General features: G+C 34.4%; 1 protein-coding gene across 1 annotated transcript; it reads left to right on the top strand.

Annotated features, from left to right (window-relative positions):
- Positions 1–5,141: 5,141 nt before the first annotated feature.
- Positions 5,142–12,962, top strand: LOC135844709 (uncharacterized). Its single transcript, XM_065363027.1, has 4 exons — positions 5,142–5,305; positions 5,444–5,698; positions 8,389–8,597; positions 12,277–12,962. Exons 1-4 carry the CDS (start codon positions 5,303–5,305, stop codon positions 12,845–12,847), a joined length of 1,038 nt encoding a protein of 345 aa, XP_065219099.1. The 5' UTR covers positions 5,142–5,302; the 3' UTR covers positions 12,848–12,962.
- Positions 12,963–25,969: the final 13,007 nt, after the last annotated feature.

The following is a 25,969-nucleotide window of genomic DNA, read 5'->3' as shown; positions in this document are numbered from 1 at the left end:
AAATTTTGATTTTTAAAAACTCGCCTGAAATGTAGATATCGAAAAATGCACTTTGATACCTGAAATATTTATGCTCTTTCGACCTAATTTTGATCGGTTAAAAGTTTTTTGTGTGAATTATTGGGATTTCTCCCTCGTACTTATATTGACAAACTTCCCCTGATTGAGACTGAAAGTGTGATGAGCAAATTTCTGCTCTTGATTTGAGCGGGACCACGATCTTATGAATGAGGATGGTCTGAAACCCTCTCAAAACTAAAATTTCAGTTGCCCAAATTTATTTTTTGATTTTTGGAAAATTTTTGAAAATCAAATTGAACTACCTACATATTTTTAGCGAATAATGCTTTTTAAAAATTACATAGGTACCTACGCGTATATCTTCAGTAATAATGATGGAGGTCACCCCTGAAACTGCTGAACCTAATTTCATCGTTTCCGAATAAGTTGGAGCCTCCGGTGTGATTTTTGATTTCTCTAGAAGGCACGAAAATCAATTAGGTATTCAAGCTGCTAAAAATCAAGTTGTGGCTCATGCTCGGCCTGTTTAAAGAGCGTGAATCCTAATGTGAGTCGATTTCCAGGTGGTCATTTTGAGAGTGCTTTCTCACCATTATTTTTCTAGAAGTGTAGTTCATTATGAAGTTTTCTCAAATGCTGATAAACTCATCACAAATCAATTTTTAGCCTTCAAACATTGATTTCTACGCCTTCTGGAGAAATTTTGAACAAATCGAAAATCGTGCTGGAGGCTTCAGAGTGGCTGGAAATAGTGAAATTTGGATTTGAAAGGTTGATTCTACAGACAAAGATAGAGCAGTTTATGAAAATTTCAGGATTTTTCCTTTATAAGCACAAAAAAGTTGCGGTGATCTTGGATTTTTATGGTGATGATAGCTCGACGTAAAATTTCAAGTATGTACCTATACTTTCTTTTGGAACTGGTCCATTTTTCCCGAAACAGGTTGGGTAGGAGCTAGAGCAAAAAAACTACAATTTTTTCGATAATATAATTATCTTCTTTGTGGATCATATTTCTCCTCTAGGAGTATCTTTAGATCCGAAATTTATTCTGAGTGACCTTCAACTCAAAACGAAGGTCTTTACTGAATTTGGTCGAAATTCGTTCACAATTGTTTTTTTCGCGATTCACTCCAATATGTACCTATCTAAATATGCCAATTAAATGTGACTTATTCCTTTAAGCAGGTCGATAATAGCAATACCTACTCAACTCCATTTTCAGCTGTCCGAATTAATTTTTACATCTTCTGTAGAAATTTTAAAATTTTGGAGAAATTGACCATCGTTTCGAAAGCTCCAAAATGGCCAAAAATGGTGAAGTTTGGTTCGGAGAATTGATACTAGTTTCAGAACTGATTTCCATCATTTTGACTGAATCAGTACATAATTTTAAAACAAAATAATAAATCTCCAAAAAGTCAATTAGGTAGGTATGTAAAATTTTTTAAAAATTCGTCAAAAATTTAAAAATCAATTTGAGTTGCTGCTTATAGAAGTTTTTGATTATGCCTTTTCCATTGGCAGATTGAAGGATTAGAGCCCAAAAGATGAATCGGAGAAAAAACGTCCAAATTTGGGAAAAAGTGCACAAAGTCAAATTGTTAATGTGACATAATATCGTTTGGTAGGTTTTCTGGGGTGCTGAGTGCAAAAGTGCATTCTATGTTCATCAACATATTTTATAATCCAAGAGGCCAAAAAAACGTTATTTCTTGTGTGAGGGTCATTCCATGTCAACTCAATAAACGTTTTTGAGTCATGTCTTTCGATTTCGCTCAAATTTTTTTTAAAAATATATACCCACCCAGTAAGTAAGTACGGTCCCAGCTCCCTCAGGGTTCAGCAGCGCATTCCTCCAAAACTGTGATACTTTGATCAAAACTAATTTCACAGTTTGAAAGGGCATTGGATTTAGAACTTTTTAAGCATTTTGAAATTTTCAAAAGTTGAAAGTTGAACTTTCGATTGAAAGTTCAAATTTAAAAATGGCGCTGTAAGTGGAAGCTACCATTTAAAATTTTGAAAAAATTTCCATAAGTGTACCTTTTGATGTTATTTCAAAATATTTAAGTTTCGAGATGGGATCTCTCAATGGTGGAGGTGCACTCCCAGGCAAAACTTTTGAAAGAAAATCTGGGGCATGTGATATATCGAATTCTATGTTTTTGGTGACGCTAAATACGAATACGACGTCAGATTTTTGATAGAACCCCATTCACGGCCCCTCCCACCTCCTAAAATGGGGTAAAAGTTCAAAATAGGTTTTTTTTTGTGCGACACATCAAGTAATATGTTTTTGGAGATACTGAACACGAATATGACGTCAGATTTTCGATTGGACTCATCCACGGCCCCCAGAACCTCCCCAAATAGGATGACCCCCCAAAAAAAATAGTTACATTCGCGTGACACATGAATATAGTATGTTTTCGAAATCGCTGAACACGAATATTGTCATAGTTTTTCGAATCGACTTCACCCAATGGCACCCAGAACCTCCCCCAATAGGTATAAATCCAAAAAAATTGTTGGAGACTGTGGATGGTGTCCAATCAAAAATCTGACGTCATATATGTGTTCAGCGTCACCTAAAACATACCATTCCATGTGTCACACGTACAAAACTTTTTTTTGAACTTTTACCCCCTTTGGAGAGGTTTTGGGGGCCGTGGATGAGATCCTATCAAAAATCTGACGTCATATTCGTGTTCAGCGTCACCAAAAACATAGAATTCGATATATCACATGCCCCAGATTTTCTTTCGAATGTTTTGCCCAAAATTGGGGGTGAGAGTCCTCCTCCACCATTGAAAGATCCCATCTCGAAACTTGAATTTTCTAAAATAACATCAAAAGGTACATTTATGGAAATTTTTTCAAAATTTTAAATGGTAGCTTCCACTTACAGCGCCATTTTGAAATTTGAACTTTCAATCGAAAGTTCAACTTTCAACTTTTGAAAATTTCAAAATGCTTAAAAAAATTTAAATGAAATGCCCTTTCGAACTGTGAAATCAGTTTTGAACAAAGTATCATAGTTTTGGAGAAAAGGGGCTGCTGAAGTTGAGTACCTTGAGACAATTTGAAAATAATGGAAGCCCCCCACCTGTCTCCTGAGGGGGCTGGGACCAAACTAATTGCGGGGTTCTTACTTACTGGGTAGGTATATATTGTAAAAAAAATTGAACGAAATCGAAAGACATGACTTTCAAAATTGTCTTTTTTGGTTGAGTTGACTTGGAATGACCCGTTAGATAATTTTTCTGGATTTAATATTTCATTTGAATAAAAATTTTTTCAGAATTTCAATTTTAGAAAAAATGAAAAAATTGTCCGAGTGCAGCGAGAGCAAAAGCTTTTGGAATTTTCTAATCAAAGAGATAAGAAACATTTTTTTAACCTGCAAAATTGATTTTTCTGGATTTACTTACTACTATCTACTGTTTAAATTTTAGTAAAAAAATTTTAAAAACAATTTAGAAACAATTTCAGAAAACAAAGTGGAGTGGTCCCAGCAAAGGGATGGCATAAGCTTTGAAAAGTGTCTAATTTTTCAGTAAAAAAAACATAGCTAATTGACCCAATCGACTATCCAGCAAAGTAAGAGCAAGAGCTTTCAAAAATTTATAGGAAGTAAAATAACATTTTTAATGTGAGTTAAATTGTCTATACCCTTACCCTTATGATTTAAAATAAATAATTTGCCAAGTACATGAACTGATTTAGAGAGATGAAGCAAACAATTTTGCCTGAGCGAAGCTAGGGCTAAAACTTTTGAAAATTTGCTATTCAAAAAGTGGTAGAAAATTGCTTTTTATGTGACACAGGCTCCAGCTCGATCCTCGATGATTGTACTACCAATAAGTAGGTAAGTATCCTAAACACACGAACATCACATTACACGTATCTACGAGTACTTGCTACTGGTGTATAAGCATCTATACCCACCTATCTATAGATGTACATTGTACAGCTCAATTCGTGTCATGACCATTCTGTCGCTGAAATATAATAAAAATCCATCAACGTCCTGTATAAAAATTTCACCATCTTCGTACCTTATCCTCAGCGAACTCTACATCGAATTAAAAGAAAACTCTAACATAATGAGGAGTCGTAGAGTGGAAGGGGTGGGGAAGTGAAGCTGATATTCCACAGACTACATACGCAGGCACTCTGGTGTGTAGGAGCATACCTGACAAATAAATAATACCGTCGTATAAGTCTGCAAAAACCAATGAAAAACTACTACCATATTATATTGTGGCAACAAAACTTAATGACGTGTGCAATGTAATAGTGCGAAAAAAGCAGTTGCTTCGGAGATGCTTTTCTGCTATTTTGTATTTTCGATTTTTTCCCTCATATTATATAATAGTAGGTACCTAGCTGCCTCTCTCACTCTCTCTCGATCTCATTTTCCGGCATCTTATATACGCGTTTTTCTAGGACAAGTGTACCCCTTCACTTCACCGTACCAGGGGCAGGGGGCTGAGACATAGTGAAGTACGAAAGGGAGATGAACTTATACGCTATGAACTTTCGACGCAGCAGAGAGTACCTACCTACCACACTACTAAATGATAAGCTCGCCATAAATAACATAGTAAATATAATCATATACCAAAGGGGAGTGGCAATTCGCAATGGAAATTAGGTGTAGAAATTCGTTATGGTCGCGGTTTGCGCAAAGTTAAATTGTTTCGCCTGCCATCGTCTTGTACATAAGTTGAACGCTTTAATGAACATAATTTACCTCAAAATTTACTCGTTCGTCCAAAATATAACCGCGGTAAATATGCCAACAAAATACCCCGTACGAGAATTTTTTTTCTCACCCTGCCTCCCTCAGGCCTTTCCTGCCACTGCGAAGCTATATGGAGCACGTCGTCGTAGATATTTCCCTCCTTTGACGCGTGAAAGTGCAGGTTGGAGAATTAAAACGCGACAACGCTCGAGTTGGGCTAGGGGGCGAGGGGAGGGGTGTAAGGTGCAGGGGTAACTACCCTTTCGATCTCTTGAAAGAATACGCTACTATCTGGTTTGCATATTAATAACAATACTTCTTCTTTAGCGTTCCGTTACTTTTAATTACCTCGTATCCGGTCCAAATGGCTAAGGTATTTTGGCCTCTCTCTAATGTAGCTCCGTTATTCGAGCCACTATCGCCTCTCGGCAGCCCTTAGAATACCAAAATCCTTCTCACTACTGTGTATACGTTCGCGTTATACCGCATTAATTTCATGAACTGAATTTTTAAAATATTCTATAAGTTAAAATGGTAAGTGGTCTTTTGAAATGGAAATCAATTATCGAACACGGTTCTTTACTTCACACGAGTTTCTGTTTCTTTTTTTTTTTAATATTTTTGTTTCGTTTTCTATATTTTTTTTCACTCCTCCTCCTCGCTGTGTTATAGATTATTATGGTGAAATTCGCTTGGCATTTTGTGGCCATAATAAGCATCGTATCTTGCCTACAACAACAATCGAATCCCGATGCAGCGACAACGTTGACTACAACGACGACAGAAGAAACCGATGAACACCGTAAACTTTTGCCAAACTTTTCGCTAGCGTCGTTTTTACCTCCAGTTTCAAAAATTACGTTGCCAAAATTACCAGCAATTCCTAAAAGAAATACTATTACGTTGACTACGACTGTTCTCACGCAGGTAACTTTTTAATTTATTTTCACTTATTTCGCCGCCGCGCCGCCTAGCGAGAGCTGAGCGGAGCTGAGACGGTTAAAAAGTCGAATGCAAATTTCTCTCTACCCGAGCCTAACTTATTGCCAGCGAGTATACCGGGGATAAATTTTGTTTGAGATGTTTTGCATTCTCTTTGCCTCGCCTGCGATGACTCTGGTAAAGTTTTATTTCTTTTTTTCGACTTATAGAGTCAAATTTGTTAAAATGTTGTAGTCTTGTTTTATTGCAAATCGACCGTGTTAAAGGTAGGTACCCTGCGATTAAAATGAGACTGTCTTTCTCTGCCCTTCTTCAAATAACGAAAGAGTAGGAAGTGCATAACGTCATTGTAAGACAAGCCAATAAATTCACAATTGAATTGAAAAGCTAGATTCTCTCCCTATGAATAGATCATTCTGCTGAGTGAAAGAAATGAATCTATTTTGATAAAGAATGATAAAAAGATAATAGCAAAATTTAATTTTTAAAAAAAATTATTATAGCACAAGTTTCCAACTGGCACCAAAAAATTTTGAACCTGACCCAAAATGAAATTAATAGAGCACCGAAAAATACACCTCCCCCCCCTCACTCCCCAATTTAGGTGCTAAAATTCATTTCACAATTTTTGGTAAATTTTTGAAAACACAAAATTTGGGTTGAAAATGGAAAAAATTCAAAATTTTACCAAATTGACCTAGAAAGCTGAAATTTGGTTTTTACCATATTTTTCACTTCCCGAGTCGATTGAAGATGGTTTTGAACCGTTCTGGAGCCTCTGGCAGATTTTCGGATTGTCTAGTTTTCGAAAAAACGTTCAAGTAGGCTATGAGATGAAATTCAGTCACCTCCAAATTCGTATTTACAATTAGGTACTGTAACTTCTTCGATCTGTAAATATTTCCTGAATATTTTTGTGCTGATTCGAATTCAAAATTTTCTTCTGTATCATTTCTAAAAAAAAATAAAATAAAAAAATAAATAAATAAAATTGAAAAAAATAAATAAAAATCTGTTGGAGCATTTCGAATGGTTCGAAATCGTCTCTAATCGATCCGAGAAGTCGAAAATAGTTTACAAATCAAATTTCAGCTTTTTTCATTGACACTTTCGTAAACAATGATTTTTAATTTCCATCCCCCCCCCAAATTATTACCTTCCTAAGTTACTGAAGACATTTTTTGATTTGAACTGACTTGAAAAGATTTTGAAAAATTCCAAAAAATCCGCTGGAGGCTCCACAATGATTTTAAACCATGACCAATCGACTCGGGTGGTTTAAAATAGGTTACAAACTAAATTTCTGCTTTCGGAGGAGGTTCTGAAGGCCATGGGTGAGATTGATTTGAAAAAATAAGGCTATATTCGTGTTCAGCGATATCGAAAACATACTATACATACATATATTTCATGTGTCGTATAAACAAAACACTTTGTCGAACTATTATCCCATTTGGGGAGGTGCTGGGGGCCGAGGATGGGGTACAATCAAAAATCTGACGTCATATTCGTGTTCAGCGTCACCACAAATATACTATTTCATGTGTCGCTCGAACAAAACACATTTTCGAACTTTTACCACATTTGGGGAGGTGCTGGGGGCCGTGGATGGGGTCCAATCAAAAATCTGACCTCATATTCGTGTTCAGCGTTCCCAAAAACATATAATTCGATATATCACATGCCCAAAGTTTTTTTTTGAAAGTTTTGCCCAAATTTTGGGGAGGGGGTGCTCCTCTTCCATTAAAAGATCCTATCTCAAAAATTGGATATTTCGAAAAAGCATCAAAAGGTACGTCTATGGAAATTGTTTCAGAATTTTAAATGGTAGCTCCCACTTAAGCGCCATTTTGAAATTTGAACTTTCAATTTGAAAGTTCAACTCTCAACTTTTGAAAATTTCAAAATATTTGAAAAGTTCAAAATGCAATTCCCTTTCGAACTGTGAAATCAGTTTTGATCAAAGTATGATAGATTTGGAGGTATGTGCTGCTGAAGTTGAGTATCTTGAGACAATGTGAAAATAATTGAAGCCCCCCCCCCAAAAAAAAAAAATCGTGTGAAATCGAAGGACATGATTCAAAAAAGTTAGTCCAATTGAGGTGGAATGACCCAAAAATCGAATTATAGGTATGTAGTATACAGCTCCTAAAATTTGGTCAGGTGCTATATTTTTTTTTATTCTTTTTTGGCTTTTTTGCTCCATTTCAACAGTTTTACCTCCTTTGTGACTATTTCAAATCGTGATATCCCTTCAATTTGTATTTTTTGAAAGGAACTTTTCTATTAAAACTTGCCATACTTTTGTTAACAAATACTCATTTCTGGCAAAATGTACCTACCCTTCTTTTCTCCAACATCACAATCTTAGTAAGCAGCCAAAATTGAAATGCATTTTCTGTTGCTAGCATCAATCAAGAAACTTGAAACGCCTCACAATATAATTCTTCGCTCCATTACCAGCTGAAATTTATTAACTAGGTACTTGACTTACATATTTACCCTCTTCCATCGTTTGCATATGCAACTTGAACAAGTTGTTTGTCAAACTAGAAGGCTAATCGAAGTTTAGAAGGGGATCTACTCGTATATCAACATTTTATTCTTTTCATATTTTAAAAATAAAGTGATTTATTGTGAATAAAATATGTTTTTTTTCTTTTTTTTTTCTTCAGAAAACCAAACGCGTTGTAGTTCATCCAACTTGTTTAAGACTACACAACGTTCAATCTGTCTGCGATGGGCATCTGGAAACCATCGTTCCTACTCCGATATTTCCCGCAGTACCTTTGTGGAAATCAAGCAGCGAATCAATTGATGATGCAGATCGTGTGGATAGAGGATCTATTTCACCTTCGGCAACTCAACAAATTCTAGCTACAGAGTGAGTACAGTACATGAAATCAAATTTCCCCCAGACAAGATTGAATATTGATTTTAAGAATTCAAATTTCAAGTACCTATTAAAAAATTATCAGAAAAATAGTTTTATACCCATTAAAACCCCTAAAAAACTGAAATATTCTGGGAAAAAGTAGAAAATAAAAAACCGGAAACAATTGAACATCATCTATGACGAAAAAAATTATCATAAAAATTAATTGAACAAAATAATATTACGAGTATTTACATGAACGAATTATTTTTATGTTTCGTTGAAATGTCAATATGAAAAATTGATCAAAAACAATCCAAAAATTTGAAAGAACCCCCCCCCCCCTCCATCACCTTCTTCCTTCCTGAAAAAAATCAAAACATATACATACGACCTCCAAAAATGTCCAATAAAAACCAGAAAAACAATAAACTGAATAATATTCTGGAAATATGAGGAAAATGAGAATTCCATCTTTCGTTCCCTGACCAAAATTTATTAAGGGAGAACAATAATATTAATTTTTAAAAAGTTCAATGCTGGGTACAAATAAATATTCGATATTTTATCTAACCTAAATTAAAAAAAAAAAAATGAAACATCTCGACAAATAATATGTACATAAAAATCAAAGCCACAAACAAATTCAAAGGGTGTTCAAAAACATTCAAAAAAATCATCTATGGATGATTTTTCATGTTCATTTTCCTGAAAATTTGTTTGCGATTTTCCTTCCCAAAATTATAGTAAGTCTGTTGACTGTTGTGAAAAAAAAAATAAAAAAAAATTGGAAATTATAGCCATCTAACACAAAATTGATTCGTTCCAGGAAGTCCCCAAGTAAAACAAAAATCAAAAAAAAAAAATCCAATGTAATTAAAAATTTCTATTTTTGTGTCATCCATTAATGATTCCCTCAGCCTCAGCTTTTTAGTTTCTACGTAAATGAAACATTGAGACCTGCGAATTTGAAACAATAAATGAAAATAATTTGAAGCAATTTTTTTTGAAAATTATTTATTTTTGGTCGGAATTGTTCTGTATAACTATGTGCAAACAAAGCCTCCCTAGGTCTCTTGAACAGTTGATAAGATCCAACATTAAATGCTGCTACATTTTTTTTCTAAATTTTCATTTTGGGTCAAAACTTTTCTAAACAACTCCAAACACTTTTTATGGAAAGCTAATGAGCCATCAATTATGATTTTTTTTTGTCATTTTTACAACACTGGGAGGGGCGGGCTCTGTACAAGAAGAGCAATCTTGTTTGAGGAAGCCAGGAAGGGATCTCTCCGAAAACGGAGTTAATAGGTTTACAGAAAAATTCTGACACAAAAATGTAAAATTTTCAAAATTTCTAACTCGATGACTATGATCTAGATATTCCATTTTCAAACATTAAAACGGGGCCAAAATATGTTGAGGGACTGGAGAATATTCTTTTTTTTTTCGTTTGAAAAATGGATTAATAATTTAGAAGAGTTCCCCCCCCCCCATGTTTGGCTAAGTTGAATTTGAAAAAAATGTTCATCAGTAAAGGGGGATCTCTCAGCTTAATAATTTATCTGGACGTATGTAGAAGAAAACCGATACCTAACTGAAGAATCAATTTTATGAGATGGAAGCGCAAATTAGCCAAACTTTAAAGGTGTTTATTCAAAAAGATTTATACCCATAAGTAAATGAAAAAAATTCAAAAAATTCCTACAGACATCTATTTTCCATCTTTTTTATTTCACCCAAATTTAGAGATCACCATACAAAACAGCCAAAGATCATTTGGGGGATCCAACGAAGGTTTTACCTTAAAAAAGGGGGTTGTGAAGAACAATATTCTGATGTACAAAATGAGATATTTTCAAAAATTTTTCTCTGATTCTTATTCTGATTTTTTTTCAAGTTGGGGGGGAGGGGGTGCTACCGACACATTTTTTTTGCAAATAGGGGGATATAGTAAAAAAAATGGAATTATTTTCTCATCCGATGAAAGAACGTGAGAAGAAGGGGGATGGGAGGTGAAAAATTTCAACTTCGCAAAATAAGCTATGTACACCCAAATACCATCCTAGTCGGGAAGCCCGCTATAAGGATCTATTGCACCCCCCCTCCGTTGATCCTCCAGCACAACTGTTTTCTTAAAGAGGGAATATTAAGGAACATTTCTAGCCCTTGTATGTACTAAAAAAAAAGTGTCCCTACTTACAAAATGGCAGCCATTTTGATTGACAGAGAAATTTTTTGAGCCGTACAAAAGTAGATCGAGAGAGCAGGCAAAAATTCTAGTGGAAAGGTGCCTTTTTCGATTTTTGGTGAATTTTTAAAAATCAAATTTTGGCTGAAAATATAGAAAAAATCAAAATTTTACCAAATTGGCCCAGAAAGCTGAAATTTGGGATATACCCTATTTTCGACATGCCAAATCGATTGGAAACTGTTTCAAACCGTTTTGAGCAGTTCTCGAGGCTCCAGTAGATTTTTGAACCTCGAAATTCCCACAAAATTTCATCAAATTGACTTGGATAGTCGAAATTTACTCTGAAAACTAATTTCAATACGCTACAAAGTCAACTGTAGGAGGATTTCAAGTAGTTTTGGAGCATGCAGAAATTCTTTAAAAATTACTGGAGCCTCCAGTAGATGATTGAAACCTGAAATTTCCCCAAAATTTCATCAAACGGAGATGGAAAGTCGAAATTTATTCTTAAAACTAATTTTGGTGGAGTTCAAGCCGGTTTGGAGCCTCCAGCGACTTTCTGAAAGGTCGTATGGCGTTTTTTGGAGAATTGAAATTTCCAAAAAGTAGCTGGAAAGTTTACGAAGTAAATTTCAGCCTGCCAACTCCATTTGGTAAAATGTTGCGGAAATTTCAAGTTTCAAAAATCTACTGGAGGCTCCAGTAATTTTCAAGAAGTCGCTGGAGGCTCCAAAATGACTTGAACTTACCGGAAGTCGTCTTCAGAGGGTGTTAAAATTAGAGTGTAGAGTGAATTTCAGCTTTCTCCATCTCCATTTGATGAAATTTTGTGAAAATTCAAAGTTCCAAAAATCTGATGGAGACTCCAGGAATTTTCAAAAAGTCGCCAGAGGCTAGTTTGCAGAATTTTCAGCTTTCCAACTCCATTTTGATGAAATTTTGTGAGAATTTCGAGTTTAAAAAATCTGCTGGAGCCTCCAGAACTGCTCAAAACGGTTCGAAACAGTTTCCAATCAATTCGGCATGTCGAAAATAGTGTAAATCCCAAATTTCAGCTTTCTTGGTCAATTTGGTGAAATTCTGATTTTTTCCCTCATTTTTGGCCTGAATTTAATTTTCAAAAATTCGCCAAAAATCGAAAAACGCACTTCAGCTCTTGAAATTTTGACAAAAGATAAATTTTTGCTTGATCTTTCGATCTATCTTTGTACGGTTTGAAAAATGTTGTGCGAGTCCTACGTTGGAACACAAAATCTGCGATTTCGGCTGACCTGTCAATCAAAATGGCCGTCATTTTGTAAGTGGGGCCACTTCTTTTTGAGTACTAGGGCTAAAAATGTTCCTTAGACTCCCCCTATAAGGAAAAAGTTGTCCCGGAGGATCGACGGGGAGGGGGTGTTGCAACTAACCGTAGAGCGATTAAGATTTTAGTTCGTGAATTATTTTCGAATTATTTAGTAAAATTCTCACTAATAACCACCTTTCTGTCACCAGTATCGAAGACTCACCTCGTAAAAACATCCTGGAACCCAGCGAACACGAATACGAGTACACATCATCACTCCACGACCCCACCGATTCACTAGCACCGGAATCAGATTCAGAAACACGTAACCTCGGTAATTTCATCGATAACATCATCGGTCCAAAATACAAAATAGTCACAGAACACCTAACCGTGACCAAAGTCATCCCATTTACCGATTACGCCCACACAGCTACCATCGTAGCAGTCAATTGCCTCCCTCCTAACCTCCCTTACGTTCTTTGCGATCTCGACCACATCAATCCTTTCCTCGTACAAATAGTCCAAAGGAACCAAAATAAGAACACCGATCAAGCTGTCAAACAAACCGTTAGTAAAGTCTACGAAGCAGTGAATAAATTCTACATTAATAACCCCCATGGTATATTGGGGATCAGTCCTCAACACTCGGAGAGTCAGTTTTATGGAGCTTTGAACTCGGATGGGATTCCTTCTCTACTTCGAACTGCTGAACAGTTCCCCTATTTTGGTAAATCTTTAGATTCGACGAATTCGACTGCTTTAGACGAGGAGGATTGAAAATTAGTCACACTTTTCAATCCCTACCTACCTACCTATCTATCTCGTATAAGTACAAATATGTACCTAATTGTACCTAAATTATTTATATAAATAAATATCGTGTTTTTTTTTATTTTTCTTTCTTTCAATAAACACGCCTCGTGTGTACCTTTCTTCTTTCTTTTGTCATCTTTATTGACCCGGTAAGAATAATTCAATTATCTGAGTCAAGGTTAGTTGTTTATTTACACTCGAACACGTGAAAACCAGTCTCACTCGAAGCTCGTGCGTTAATAATTCCCAAAACTATGGTAACACTGAACCGTCGTCTATGTTATTCATTTTCACGCTTTTGATTTCCGATCGACTACGACGACAACACTCGTCGACCAAAAAAATCATCATCCAGTGTTCTAAAATCGTTGTTGAAGTGTGTTGTGTGCCTTCGACAATGGGACTTTTATGTTCGAAATGTAGACTGAAATCGTTGGAAGCTCGGAAAGCTGCCGAGACGTCGACAAAAGAACCCAGCAACGGTACAATTGAGGTAAGCGGATAAAATATTTAATTAAAGTTCGCTCACGTCAATTCGTAATCGAACAATAAAACCTCAAGTTACCCTTCTGCGCATCTAATAACAATTAAAAAAATAAGTAATTTAAAATATAAATCCGTTTCATTTTAATTTCTTTTACGAATCTGAAATGTGACAGAATTAAAAGGGAAAAGAAAGGAAGAAAAAAAAGAAGAAAAAAACCGACTCGCAGTTCGCTTTTTAAATTATGTATAAGAGTCGAAATCTGAGAAGAGAAGAAAGTTTAGTAATTATGAGGAAAATTCAGATTGACAGAAAGGTAGAAATTAGGCGGAGGTCGGAGTTCCTTGTATTACGACTGAAAAAAGAAAGAGAAAAAAAATCACGACGACGACGATGACGAGGACGAAAGGAAAGCAAAAGTAAAAAACTAAAAAGTGAAAGCTTTATACCGAGGCAACAAGCTCTCTTTTCTTAAAAGCTGACGTCTTATTATGAGAGGAAACTTTTTAAGCGTCTTGATTGTTGAAGGCTCGAGTTAAAATTAAAACACTTCTCTCCGCCCTTCCCCTGCCGAATGTTGTGCAGCTCGCCGGCAACAACTTTTCAATCATTAGCTTGTTAACACTTGAAATTTAGTTTACTATGATTTCGCATCGCGCAGAACAGTTTAATTATGTTTTAAAGTTAATTACGCAACCGTGTAATTAATTTCGCTTAATACTGTTGCAACTCCACCAGTCGAGTGTCGTGAATCAACGTGCCGAGCATAATGGAGAAAGTTTTTCATCAATCGGGTGCCCATACCTATTCGTCAAAATATGCTGGAGACATTTTACAATACCACTGAAAGTATTAGAACGTACCCTCCCCTCTCATACCTCTCATTTTCACCAAATATTTGTACGTAGGTAGTGATGCTGCATCGTTGAATAAAACCAATGTACGTTAACCGTAGGTAGGTATCTACCTACTTGGAGCAAAGATCCCACCGATATTATTTCCTTAGATACTTAGCCAATTAAATGCAAGTTTAAATGACCCTGGCTAACATCGTCGGATCAACTCTCATAGTTAAGCTTCAAAGTCCTTTAGTAAGTATATTATATAGTTTTAGGTTTAGGTTTAGGTATACTTACTTACGTCGACCATTTACCCAAACGGAACATTTCTCAAAACCGTCTCCAAGTTTAGCCAACTTTCAACTTTCAAATTACCGTATACGTCTTATGTTTTTAGTTCATGATAGTGTTTGAAAGTCGAATCGAGCACGAATCACCGTTTTCTATGGTCTCGAAACAGCTGTGTTCCTCGGTAAATTAGAAAACAATTTCGAAATGCAGGGCTTTTCACTCGAGAAATACGTATATAGGTTCGATTTTCGCGGTGTGATTTTCATCTCGGGTTTAATGAGGGAAATTTTGCTGGAAGTCAATATATAATGAATTTGACCCAGTTTTTTTGTTGGGGGGGGGGGGGGTTCGGAGGACTAAAATACTGCAGTCACTTGACTGTCCAGATAATTTGAGGGCATTAAATTGTGCAATTTACCTAAAGTTCTGAAATTGGTTTCGAAATCTTTCAAATTAAAAAAAAATTCAAGTAAAACGTCTTTTTCGATTAACTGGAAGTCGCTGAGTCAAAAATTTTTGGAAGAGGCAGCGATTATGGAGAAAGAATCTGACATCAGAAATGAATTTTTCGAGTCTAAAATAACCCTTCAACCAAACGTTTTGACTCCATTTGTAACCAAAAATCCACCCCTCCCCCCATTAAATGCACGAACTTACTCTTTTGTATTTTTTAATATTTTTCTAACAATTGAAGAAAAAGAGTGAAATACATTTTTTTTTACTTATTCGAAGTTATTGCGTCCGAATGTAGTGTCCATTTTGAAATGTTGGTTGCTGCTTCGTCAAAAACTATCAATTTTTTCGTAAAACGACGAACAAGTGAGGCCTGATGCTATAGTGCTCAGAAACTTCAAATCAGTCGGAAAACATCAAAAAATACTTTCTTCAGAAAAGTATTTTTGGTTCTATTTTGAGTCTCAAAATGTACGATTTCACAATTTTGGGAGGATCCATGCTACCTATCACGGGGAAAAACCGATACCGAAATGAATTTCTCGTTTCGAAAAACCCCTCAAGTCAGAATTTTAACCCAATTTGCTGTATAATACCAACAATGTTTTTCTCAAAAAAATAAAAAAAAAAAACATAAAAATAAATAAATGAACATAAAAATGAAAAAAAAAATGCATAATTTAATTTATTCCTTTGCATTTTTTCGAATTTATTCAATTTTCAATAAAATCGAGTGAAATTCATTTTCTTGATTTTATTTGAGGTTATTGCTTTTAGTCCAAATCAAATGTTTTAATCGAGTTTTAATGCCAATTTACTCAAATTTCAATACAATTTCATTGCTTATGCTGCCAATTTTTTCAGTCAATTTCAATTTTATTAGGTAAGGTTTTTTCATAAACGTTCCAACAATTTTTTAAAAAATTTTCATGCAATTTTTGATGGTGTTCTCAGTATTGGTTCAATTTTCTTTCAAACATTGCAATTTAATTGCTCTTTATTAATTTTTAATGAATTTTATTGTTTTTCGAGTGTTTTAACACGTTTTCTGAAACTATTCCAAAATATTTTTACCCAATTTTAGGTAGGATCTTAATTTTTTTAGCTTTTGGAAAAATTTTCGGTAAATTTGAATGCTTTATTCGTATTAACGATGTTTTGAGCAATTTTTGCTCGATTTCGTCAGTATTTTAAATAAGGTTTCGCTGATTTTTTTGGTGATTTTTAGAGTGAATTTAAATGTGTGTGAGTGTGTGTTTTTTTTGATATTTTCACAACATTTTTGCTTGTTTTCAACGGCGTTTCAAGCAAGTTTTGCTCCACTTTGTAAGATTTTCTGGCATTTTATTTTTTTCCTCCTATTTTCACAATATTTTAACAATGTTTTAGACAGTTTTTGTACAATTTTGTCGCATTTCAATGAAATCCCACTTATTTTTGACAGTTTTTAGTGAATTACCTATACGTTTGCTTTTTTTCGTGCTTACGAGTATTTCACAAGGTACTTATTGGATTTTCAATCATATGGTCTATCACCTACGCTTTGTGCTAAATTTTTGAAAATTTTAATGACATTTAGTGTATACTTTTTGATGAATTTTCAGTAAAATTGTAATGTCTTCTTTTAGACCAATTTTTATGGCATTTGCAAAGTATTAAACTATTTTTCATGAATTTTACGCTCAATTTGATCAAATTTCACTGAAATTTCATTTTTTTTAAAGTAAATTTTAATGCTTTTTTGTGTTTTTATCGCATTTTTGAAGGTTTTACAATCTTTTATGCAATTTTATTTACGCTCGATTTTTTTTCTTAATTTTACTGAATTTTGTATTGTTTTTTGGTGACTTTTGATCAATTTCAATGCCATTTTTTGCGTCTACTCACATACAATTTTAGTGATTTTTTTTCATTTTATTATTTTTTTATACTGAGTCGTGTAAATAATATTTTTTAGGTAATTTGGAAACGTAATTTTGCCTGGAAAAATTCAAACCCAAAACCTCAAAACTATAAATGATTCATTTGGACTTCATTTTTTGAAATTCGGCAGCAACTTCGAATTTTTCAAAAAAGTTCATCATTTTTTCTTCAAAAAATGCTTGCTGTATTCATGGAAAGCTGGTTATGCAATTTCACCATCATCAATTTTATTGTTCTGATGCTTTAAACCTTTACTACGAAATGTTTTTTTTTATAAAAGTATAAAATCTAGTTCTTCAAATCTGTATTCAACCTCCTCCGCCACCCCCCCCCCAACCGAGACAAAAAGCTCACAGCTACAACATTTTAAGTTCAAATTTTTAGCTCATAAGAGCTCTTAAATTTCCAACACATCATTTGAGAGGATTTCATAAATTTTCATGGAGCTCCCTTAAACTTTCAAAAACAGAGAAATTTATCAGCTTTGAATTTTGGAGGAGGGTGAGAGGGAGGTTTGATGAGAAATTATTATAATTATTTGCAGAGGTTACCTACCTATTTCAACATTCGTAAAAAGTTGAAAATTGATTCCTTATGTATTAAGTATATTTAAAGAGCAAAAAATATTTTTAATGAGTTTTTTTCTCAAGTTTTCGTGTTGAGAACTAAGGAGAGAAGAGGAGGCGGGAATGTTTGAACGATTGTTGATTTTAAAAGCTCTAAAGCTGTATCAAATCTTTTTGAGGATCTTCATTAAAATTTCAGGGAAAGTTGAGAATCAGCCCATCTATGGAAAAAAATAAATATTTTTTAATTTGGCCACTTTTAATTTTTAAAGGGTGTCGATGAATGATTGAATTCAAATTTGAAGAGCTTTTTAAATTTCTTCCATGTTCCTTGAGGAAATTGTACAATTGTTTGCTCGGTTCTATCAAAATTTTAAACATGCATGATTGAAAATTAGACTCAATTCATTGTCTATAAAGAGTTCATGAAATTATCAACAAAAAATATATATATGTCTCCTTGAATGATAAGGGAAAGGAAAAGAGAAGGGGGGAGAGTTGATCTTTTTTAAAGAGATACCATGCACTTGAATTTTTCAATTTTTCAAAATTTGTAAAAAAATTTGAAATACCTGCTCTTTTTTTTTGGGGGGGGGAGGTGTTTATAATTACTAGATTATTACACCCCACGTCAGATTACATTGAATTAATTTGTCAGGTTGTGTTTTTTTAACAAGAGTAATAAATTTTTCCATTTCGGAGGGGTTGTCAGGAATGGAGAGAGAGTTTTTATCTATTTGAAGAGATAATCGATCTTGGAGTAAATGGGAACAATAGAATAGTAGGTGTTGAACAGAAATGGGTTCAGATTAGCAAAATTGACACCAGGGCTTAGGGACTTTCAGGTAAAGATGGTTATGTGTGATTTTGGTGTGTCCAATTCTCAGTCTTGTCAAGATAACTTCTTCAAGTCTATTCAAGTGGGAGAGGTTTTTCTAAGGATGAACTGATTTTTTATGTTGAAAGAGCTTGTTGGCTGTTTGTTGGGACCAGAAATTTTGCCAATTCATGTATATACATGTATTTTGAGTGAGAAAAGATTTTATGTCGTCAGCTGTGATGATGGTAAGGGGAGAAAGAGTAGGTAGTTGCAGATTTTGCATAAGTATCAACAATTTCGTTTCCAGTGATTCCAATGTGGTTGGGAACATATGTACATAAACTGAATAATAAAGAGGGAATTTTGTAACTCATCTTTGTGGATTCAAAATTTTTCATTAATAATTAAAGGACATCCCTACATTTTTCTAATACCTTTTTTGTTTGAATTTTTATTTCATTTTTTCAAAGAGTCAGAAAAAAGGATCTCATCAAATTAAGATTTCAGACACTTGATCCCCTTCCTCAAAAAGCTTTCGGAAGTTTTCTTCTTTGGCAGAAAAAGTGAAAATTGTGCAAAAGTTACTATTAAGATTTTTAAAACTCTTTCTTTACCGTCCTATTTTCTCAAATTTATGACATGAAAAATTCTGAGAGTGGTAAATGTTCAATTTTTTTGAGAAGAGAAAGTTGAACATTTTTCAGAGTCTACAAATTTTTTCATTTCTGATAAGGTTTTTTTGCACTTTAGAAATTCATTGAGGAAGACTGAATTTCTCTAAAAATAGTAGAAAGATTGTAAATTCGAGAATAATTGACTTTTCTTAGAAAAAAAAAAAAAATAGAAATGAATTCTGAAATTTGAATAAGTAAAATTTTTTTTGAAAAATTTATTAGGGTCTCTTCAGATCTGCAAAACCACATCAAAAAGACGAAAAAACTCGATTAGACTCCAAAATCATTCTATTCAAATACCACACAATGTTCTAAAAAATCGAACATCGGATCCATCCATTATTTTCCCATCAAAACTCACATTTTCAGCCAATAAAAAAAAATGAATAATTCCCGTTAAAACCTCCGCCATATTTCAGTGGCGAAGCGTCCATGGAAGCAAGGGAAGCAATGCTTCCCTTTAAAGTTTCCGAGTTGTAGAAAATTATATTAATTAAAAAATATCAGTACAAATCGACAATAAAATATAAAAAAATATTTTAAAACTATCGAGAATATTATCTTGTTTAAATGACATCCGATGCACCTTTTCTATTACCAACAAAAATCATAAATCTGTGTGTTGGAAGCAAGCTGTACATAGCTTCCAAAAAACCAGTTTCAACTTTCAAGGGAAAAAAGAATCATGTTTGCCATCCTTAAGGCGTGCGTTAGAGCGTCGAACGGTGATTCTTCGGAAGCAACTCGCTAGTTGCTTCTAGGGCTGTTAAATTACCGTAATTTATTCACTGGTAAAATACGGCGGTAAAATACGGTAAAATATGGTATTTTACGGTATTTATGGTATTTTACTAATTTGGATATGAAGAGTTATTTTTTGTAGTTTGACTTCGAAATTCTGAACTTCTGACCTGCCTCGGAAGTGAATTTTCATCTGTTTTAGGTGTTATTAAAGATTATAGAAAATTTTCCATGTACATTTTTTGGAAATTTTAATTTATGAAGGAAAGATGGAAAAAAAGTGTTAATTTGGCTTTTTGGTAAATTATGGTAAAATACGAAAATAAATTTCTGGTAAAATACCGTAAAATACGGTAAAATACCGCCGTAATTTACCAACATAAATTACCTTACAGCCCTGGCTTGCTTCTAGTTGTTTGCTAATTCTTATTTACAGTTCTGCGTTTATGCGCATGCGCGTGTTCATAGCTCTGTAAGTTCCGAATCGAGAGCGATGCGACGAGTTGCCATTGTTACTTTTTTTTTTTGTTATACAAATTACCTTGATTTAAAACTTAGGTTAATATGGAAGTTTAAGTACTTCATTTTTTGAAAATTTCCACTACAACCTTGCTTCCCTACCAGTAAAACTCACGCCTCGCCACTGCCATATTTTCCATTCGACCGACAATACATAGGTATAATGAATTTAACGAGGTTTTCTTTCACCTTTCCAAGGTTACCAGCCCTAAATAATACTCTCAAAAAGATATTATTTTCTCATACCTAAATTTCTTTAGAATTTATTCGCTCGCTTATTAAGTTACCTATCAACTTAAATTTCTCAACTCTACACAAAGTATACCTACCCCCTTTTATGGAACCATCAGAGACGTATTTGAATAAAATGCATAATTGCTTCTGGGTGAAAAAAAAAATACGTAAAATCGTTTGAAAATACGAAAAAATTATACCTAAGCCGAACACGAGTCGAAATATTGAGCCGATTTGTTCTTTTGAAATTCGAAACAGGCGTACCTGCAAAAAAAAAAACAGCAAAAGCGCGACTCGTTTTATCAAAAACCGAGAAAATTTCTACAACATAAGATCAAGAAGAAGCAGAAAAATATATATAAGAATACGATAGTAAATTTTTAGTCGAAATAAAGCACCGAGCGAAGAAGAAGAAAAAAATATACGCGTCGGGAGAAAAATTTAATAGCGCGAGTTTTCCATAATCGGATAAGTTTTTTTTTTCTTCTTCATCATTCTCCAGTATCGAGAAATAACCGCGAGCTTATGGATCGGTTATGGAAGTTGGGGTTTTCACAATTTTATTAGCGCTCCAAATACCTAAGGGTAAATAATATTGTACCCAAAGATGCTCGTCGCGGAAACACTTCAAAGCGCGAATCAATTCAATAAAATTCAATTATTTCCTGCGAATAATTTCCCGACGAAATGAAACTTTTAAATCGATTTTATTCGAATATATAACTTCAGTCTCTCTGTTGTAATTCAAAATTTCTCGCCTCAGCTTCCAACCCACCCCTTGCCCTCTTCCCTGCGACTGCGATGTGAAACGTGATCGTTTGAGTGTGATGGTTTATTGTTTGACAGATATGATTTCTTCTTTTCTGTTTGCCCTCCCTCCCCTCTCATGGCCCTCCACTAACACCAACCTGTGGTATTTTATGCTACAATTTCATATAAAAGAACATGAGGGTTAGGTTCTCTCATTTGTTGCTACGAATGAATTCGCCTCGAGGTGTTCTTTTTATTGGTATTTCCTCGCTTTGCCATCGCACCTCTCTTACCCTTTCCGATGATCTCGACTCAATCACCGATTTAATTAATTCTTTTAACCTCGTTAGTAATTTACTCTTGTTTTGTTTCGCTTTCTGTTGCAGATTCGTAACGCTACCGAAAAAGCTACCCATTTTGGCAGTAAATTTACTCGTCGAAAAGTTGCCAAGTAAGATTTCTATATACTTACAATATAAGGAATTGGAAGGTGAGGGGGGCGAGGGTGGGGGTGAAAAGCAGGGAAAAAGAAAAGAAAAGAAGATATAGCTGAATAAATTCGACTCGGCTCCGGCTCCAGCGAACATTTAATAAGAGAAGTTTTTCTCTGCTTCATTCAGAAACAATATTTATATATTCTTCGTTCCATATCTTTTCGCAGTTGTTGCGGTATGGATGAGGGAAAAAAACATACACACAGAAAGCTATATTATTATATTACGAGTATACGATAAAACGTTGTGTTATTCAAATTAAAACATTTTTCCTTCGACGCGAAAAAATACCGAACAAGTTTTCCATTTGGACGGCGTGTATAAATAAATAAATAACATCGCGACGCGAAAATATACTATTTTAAAAACAAATTAACCAATTTGCTAAAAGTAATTAGAATTAACACGAGGGATTGAAGCTGCCGAGACAATCTATTAGAAAAATAAGCCCCACATGACTAATTTACCCAGCTATACGGAACGGAGTAGGCGGAAAGACTATGGAGAGGGTGCCTTCTTCATCAGCCAAGTTCTTCTTCTTAGTTAGTACCACCGTCGTCGAGATAAGAACGACTTGCAAAAGGGGCAATTTATCACAATTAAACGTGTCGAGAAAATCAAATGATGCAGTATCGCCTATATTATACGAGATACACCCCTTTTCAATATTCTGTGTGAACCAAAATGAAGGCTATGGTGCCAGTGAAACGATTTTTGAGAAGGAGGGTGAAGATGAAGTGGTGAAGGAATTAAGGGTAAGTGTGTGTACTGACCTATTACCCTAATGAAGGGTTCGCGGCCGGAAGGAAGGGGTGGAATTCTTTTGAAAATGCGTTGCGATTCAAAGAAACTTCGGTCTTGTGACGTGAGATGTTTTTATTTGTTTTAAAATTCAACTTCAAGTGCTACAGTCGACAAAAGCATGAATTTTTAACATGTTAGGCATGAATGAAAACACTTTTTTGAACGTTTGTCTCACTTGGGGAGGCGCTGGGGGCCGTGGATGAGGTCCAATCAGAAATATGACGTCATATTCGTGTTCAGCGTCACCAAAAACATACAATTCGATGTGTCACATGCCTCAGATTTTTTTTTTGAAAGTTTTGCCCAAATTTTGGGGGGGGGGGGTGCTCCTCTTCTATTTAAAGATCCTATCTCAAAAATTGAATATTTCAAAAAGGCATTAAAAGGTACATTATAGAAATTTTTTCACAATTTTAAATTGTAGTTCCCACTTACAGCGCCATTTTGAAATTTGAACTTTCAACTTTTGAAAATTTCAAAATACTTGAAAAGTTTAAAATGCAATGCCCTTTCAAACTGTGAAATCAGTTTTGATCAAAGTATCTTAGCTTTGGAGGTATGCGCTGCTGAAGTTGAGTACCTCGAGACAATGTGAAAATAATTGAATCCCCCTCCACCCATCCTCTGAAGAGGGATGGGATAAAACTGATTGCAGATTTCTTACTTATTGGGTGGGTAGACATTGTAAAAAATATTTGAGAGAAATTGAAGGACATGACTCAAAAATGATGGTTGAATTGAGGTGGAATGACCCATAGCAGTTGAACTTTTGAGGACAATCAAACATCTTTGATTGGAATTTGGAACGAATGATGAACTGTACAGAATACTGACCTAAGTATTGAACTGAATTGACTGGAATACTGAAATTTTTTGTCCTTTTTGTCTTTTTTATCTTTTTCGTCTTTTTCATATATATTTTGTATTTTCATCGTTTTCGTCTTTTTTTGTCTTCTTTGTCTTTTTCATCTTTTTTGTCTTTTTCATCTTTTTGTCTTTTTCATCTTTATCATCTTTTTGGTCTTTTTGGTCTTTTTCGACTTTTTGGTATTTTTGGTCTTTTTGGTCTTCTTGGTCTTTTTCATCTTTTCTTTTTCATCTTTTTTGTCTTTTTCATCTTTTTCGTCTTTTTCATCTTTTTCATCTTTTTCATCTTTTTCATCTTTTTCATCTTTTTCATCTTTTTCGTCTTTTTCATTTTTATCATCTTTTTGGTCTTTTTGGTCTTTTTGGACTTTTTGGTATTTTTGGTATTTTTGGTCTTTTTGGACTTTTTGGTATTTTTGGTATTTTTGATCTTTTTGGTTTTTTGGTCTTTTTGGCCTTCTTGGTCTTTTTCATCTTTTTTGTCTTTTTTGTCTTTTTGGTCTTTTTTGTCTTTATCATCTTTTTGGTCTTTTTGGTCTTTTTCATCTTTTTCATCTTTTTCGTCTTTTTCGTCTTTTTCGTCTTTTTTGTCTTTTTCGTCTTTTTCGTCTTTTTCGTCTTTTTCATTTTTATCATCTTTTTGGTCTTTTTGGACTTTTTGGTATTTTTGGTATTTTTGGTCTTTTTGGTCTTTTGGTCTTTTTGGCCTTCTTGGTCTTTTTCATCTTTTTTGTCTTTTTTGTCTTTTTGGTCTTTTTTGTCTTTATCATCTTTTTGGTCTTTTTGGTCTTTTTGGTCTTTTTGGTCTTTTTGGTCTTTTTGGTCTTTTTGGTCTTTTTGGTCTTTTTCGTCTTTTTCGTCTTTTTCGTCTTTTTCGTCTTTTTCGTCTTTTTCGTCTTTTTCGTCTTTTTCGTCTTTTTCGTCTTTTTCGTCTTTTTCATCTTTTTCGTCTTTTTCGTCTTTTTCGTCTTTTTCGTCTTTTTCGTCTTTTTCGTCTTTTTCGTCTTTTTCGTCTTTTTCGTCTTTTTCGTCTTTTTCGTTTTTTCGTTTTTTCGTCTTTTTCGTCTTTTTCGTCTTTTTCGTCTTCTGCATCTTTCTGTACTTCAGTCTGTTGTTTCCATTCTGGGACTCAATTCAACCTAATTAAATTGAATTCATGGAATGCTCTTATCCGATTAGATATGATCTGGTGTGATGCACGAGGTCTCTCCTTTGTGGATCTGATGAGGTCTCAACATCTCTACTTCGATTAATACTCTGATATGTATAACCAGCTAGAGATCCAATCAGGTGTATTCAGACCTTGTCAGATCCAATTAGACCTCATTCCTCAGATCTTATCAAGTACGAACGAATCTAACCGGATGAAATCTTTGATATCACCAGATCTGATTGGGTCAAATTTGATCTATAGAATGTTCTAATCTGATGAAATCTGATGTGATGATCAGTTCTGCTTTATTGGATCAGATCACATCTATTAAATCCAATCAAAACTGTGATCTGGCCTGATCTGATCAGATCAAATTGGGTTCATGAAATGTTCCTCTTTGATGAGATATGAAATGGTGAGATCAATGAAGTCTCTTCAAAATCTATTCAGATTTGTAAGTATATGTCTAATCAGGTCTTTATTTAGATCTGATCAAAGCTAATTCAATCAAAACTTTGATCTTACCAGATCTTATTACAAGGTGAAATTGGATTCAAGGGATGGCCAGCTTTTAATGAGATGTCTGTTGTATACTCATCGAGTCCAATTCAATCAGACCTTCACGGATTAGTTGTGAACTGATCTAATTTGGAAAAAACTTTGATTTCTGATTAGGTCAAATTGAATCCATAAAATGTCTAAATCACTGATGATATCAATTTGTTGGAATCCAACCTGTCCTCCTTTATTGAATCTTATCAGATCGTATCACTGTATCAGATATAATCAGATTCAATCAAACCTTCCTTGTATGATCTGATCAGGTGTAAATCGATCCAATTCTATTAAAACACTAATCCGATCAGATCTGATTAGGCAAAGTTGGATCAATAAAGTGTCTGAATCTAATGAGATCTGACCTGATCAGATCCATTCAGATCTGATTAAATCCAATCCGGTCTCCCTTATTGAATCTGATCAAGTTTGCTCCTCAGACTTAGTCAGATTCAATTAGGTCTGAATTGATGTAACTCAATCAAACCACTCGTGTTACATAGTAAATACACTCGCTCCTGTTGTTAAAAAGAATGGAGATATACGCCTTTGTCTCGACGCAGATGAGCTTAATAAATACCAGATTAACGTAATACTCGCCGAGCCCAACACAATCACCAGCATGTTATATGATAATGCTGGAGATATATTATTCTGTACTCTGGACTTTGCGTTTAAATTGAATTCATAAAATTCTGAATCTACTCGTAATATAATCTGATCTAATTGAATCCATTCAGATCTGGTTGAACCCAATCACGTCTCCCTTGAATATATATAATCTGCTCAGCTCGGATCAGATTTAGTCAGATTCTGTCAGGTCTTTTTTATAGGATCTGCTCAGGTCTGAATCAATCTCTAATTCTATCAAAACTATGGTCTTGACAGATCTGATTACGCCAGATTGGATCCATGGGAT

Source organism: Planococcus citri, chromosome 4 (genome assembly GCF_950023065.1).
Source record: "Planococcus citri chromosome 4, ihPlaCitr1.1, whole genome shotgun sequence".
In the NCBI taxonomy this organism is placed as follows: domain Eukaryota; kingdom Metazoa; phylum Arthropoda; class Insecta; order Hemiptera; family Pseudococcidae; genus Planococcus; species Planococcus citri.
This window is presented reverse-complemented; position numbering and strand designations above follow the sequence as displayed.

Coding starts and splice junctions, on each gene's coding strand:
- LOC135844709 (XM_065363027.1), top strand. Junction 5,699..8,388: donor CTACGACTGTTCTCACGCAG/GTAACTTTTTAA, acceptor TTTTTTCTTCAG/AAAACCAAACGCGTTGTAGT. Junction 8,598..12,276: donor CAACAAATTCTAGCTACAGA/GTGAGTACAGTA, acceptor TTCTGTCACCAG/TATCGAAGACTCACCTCGTA.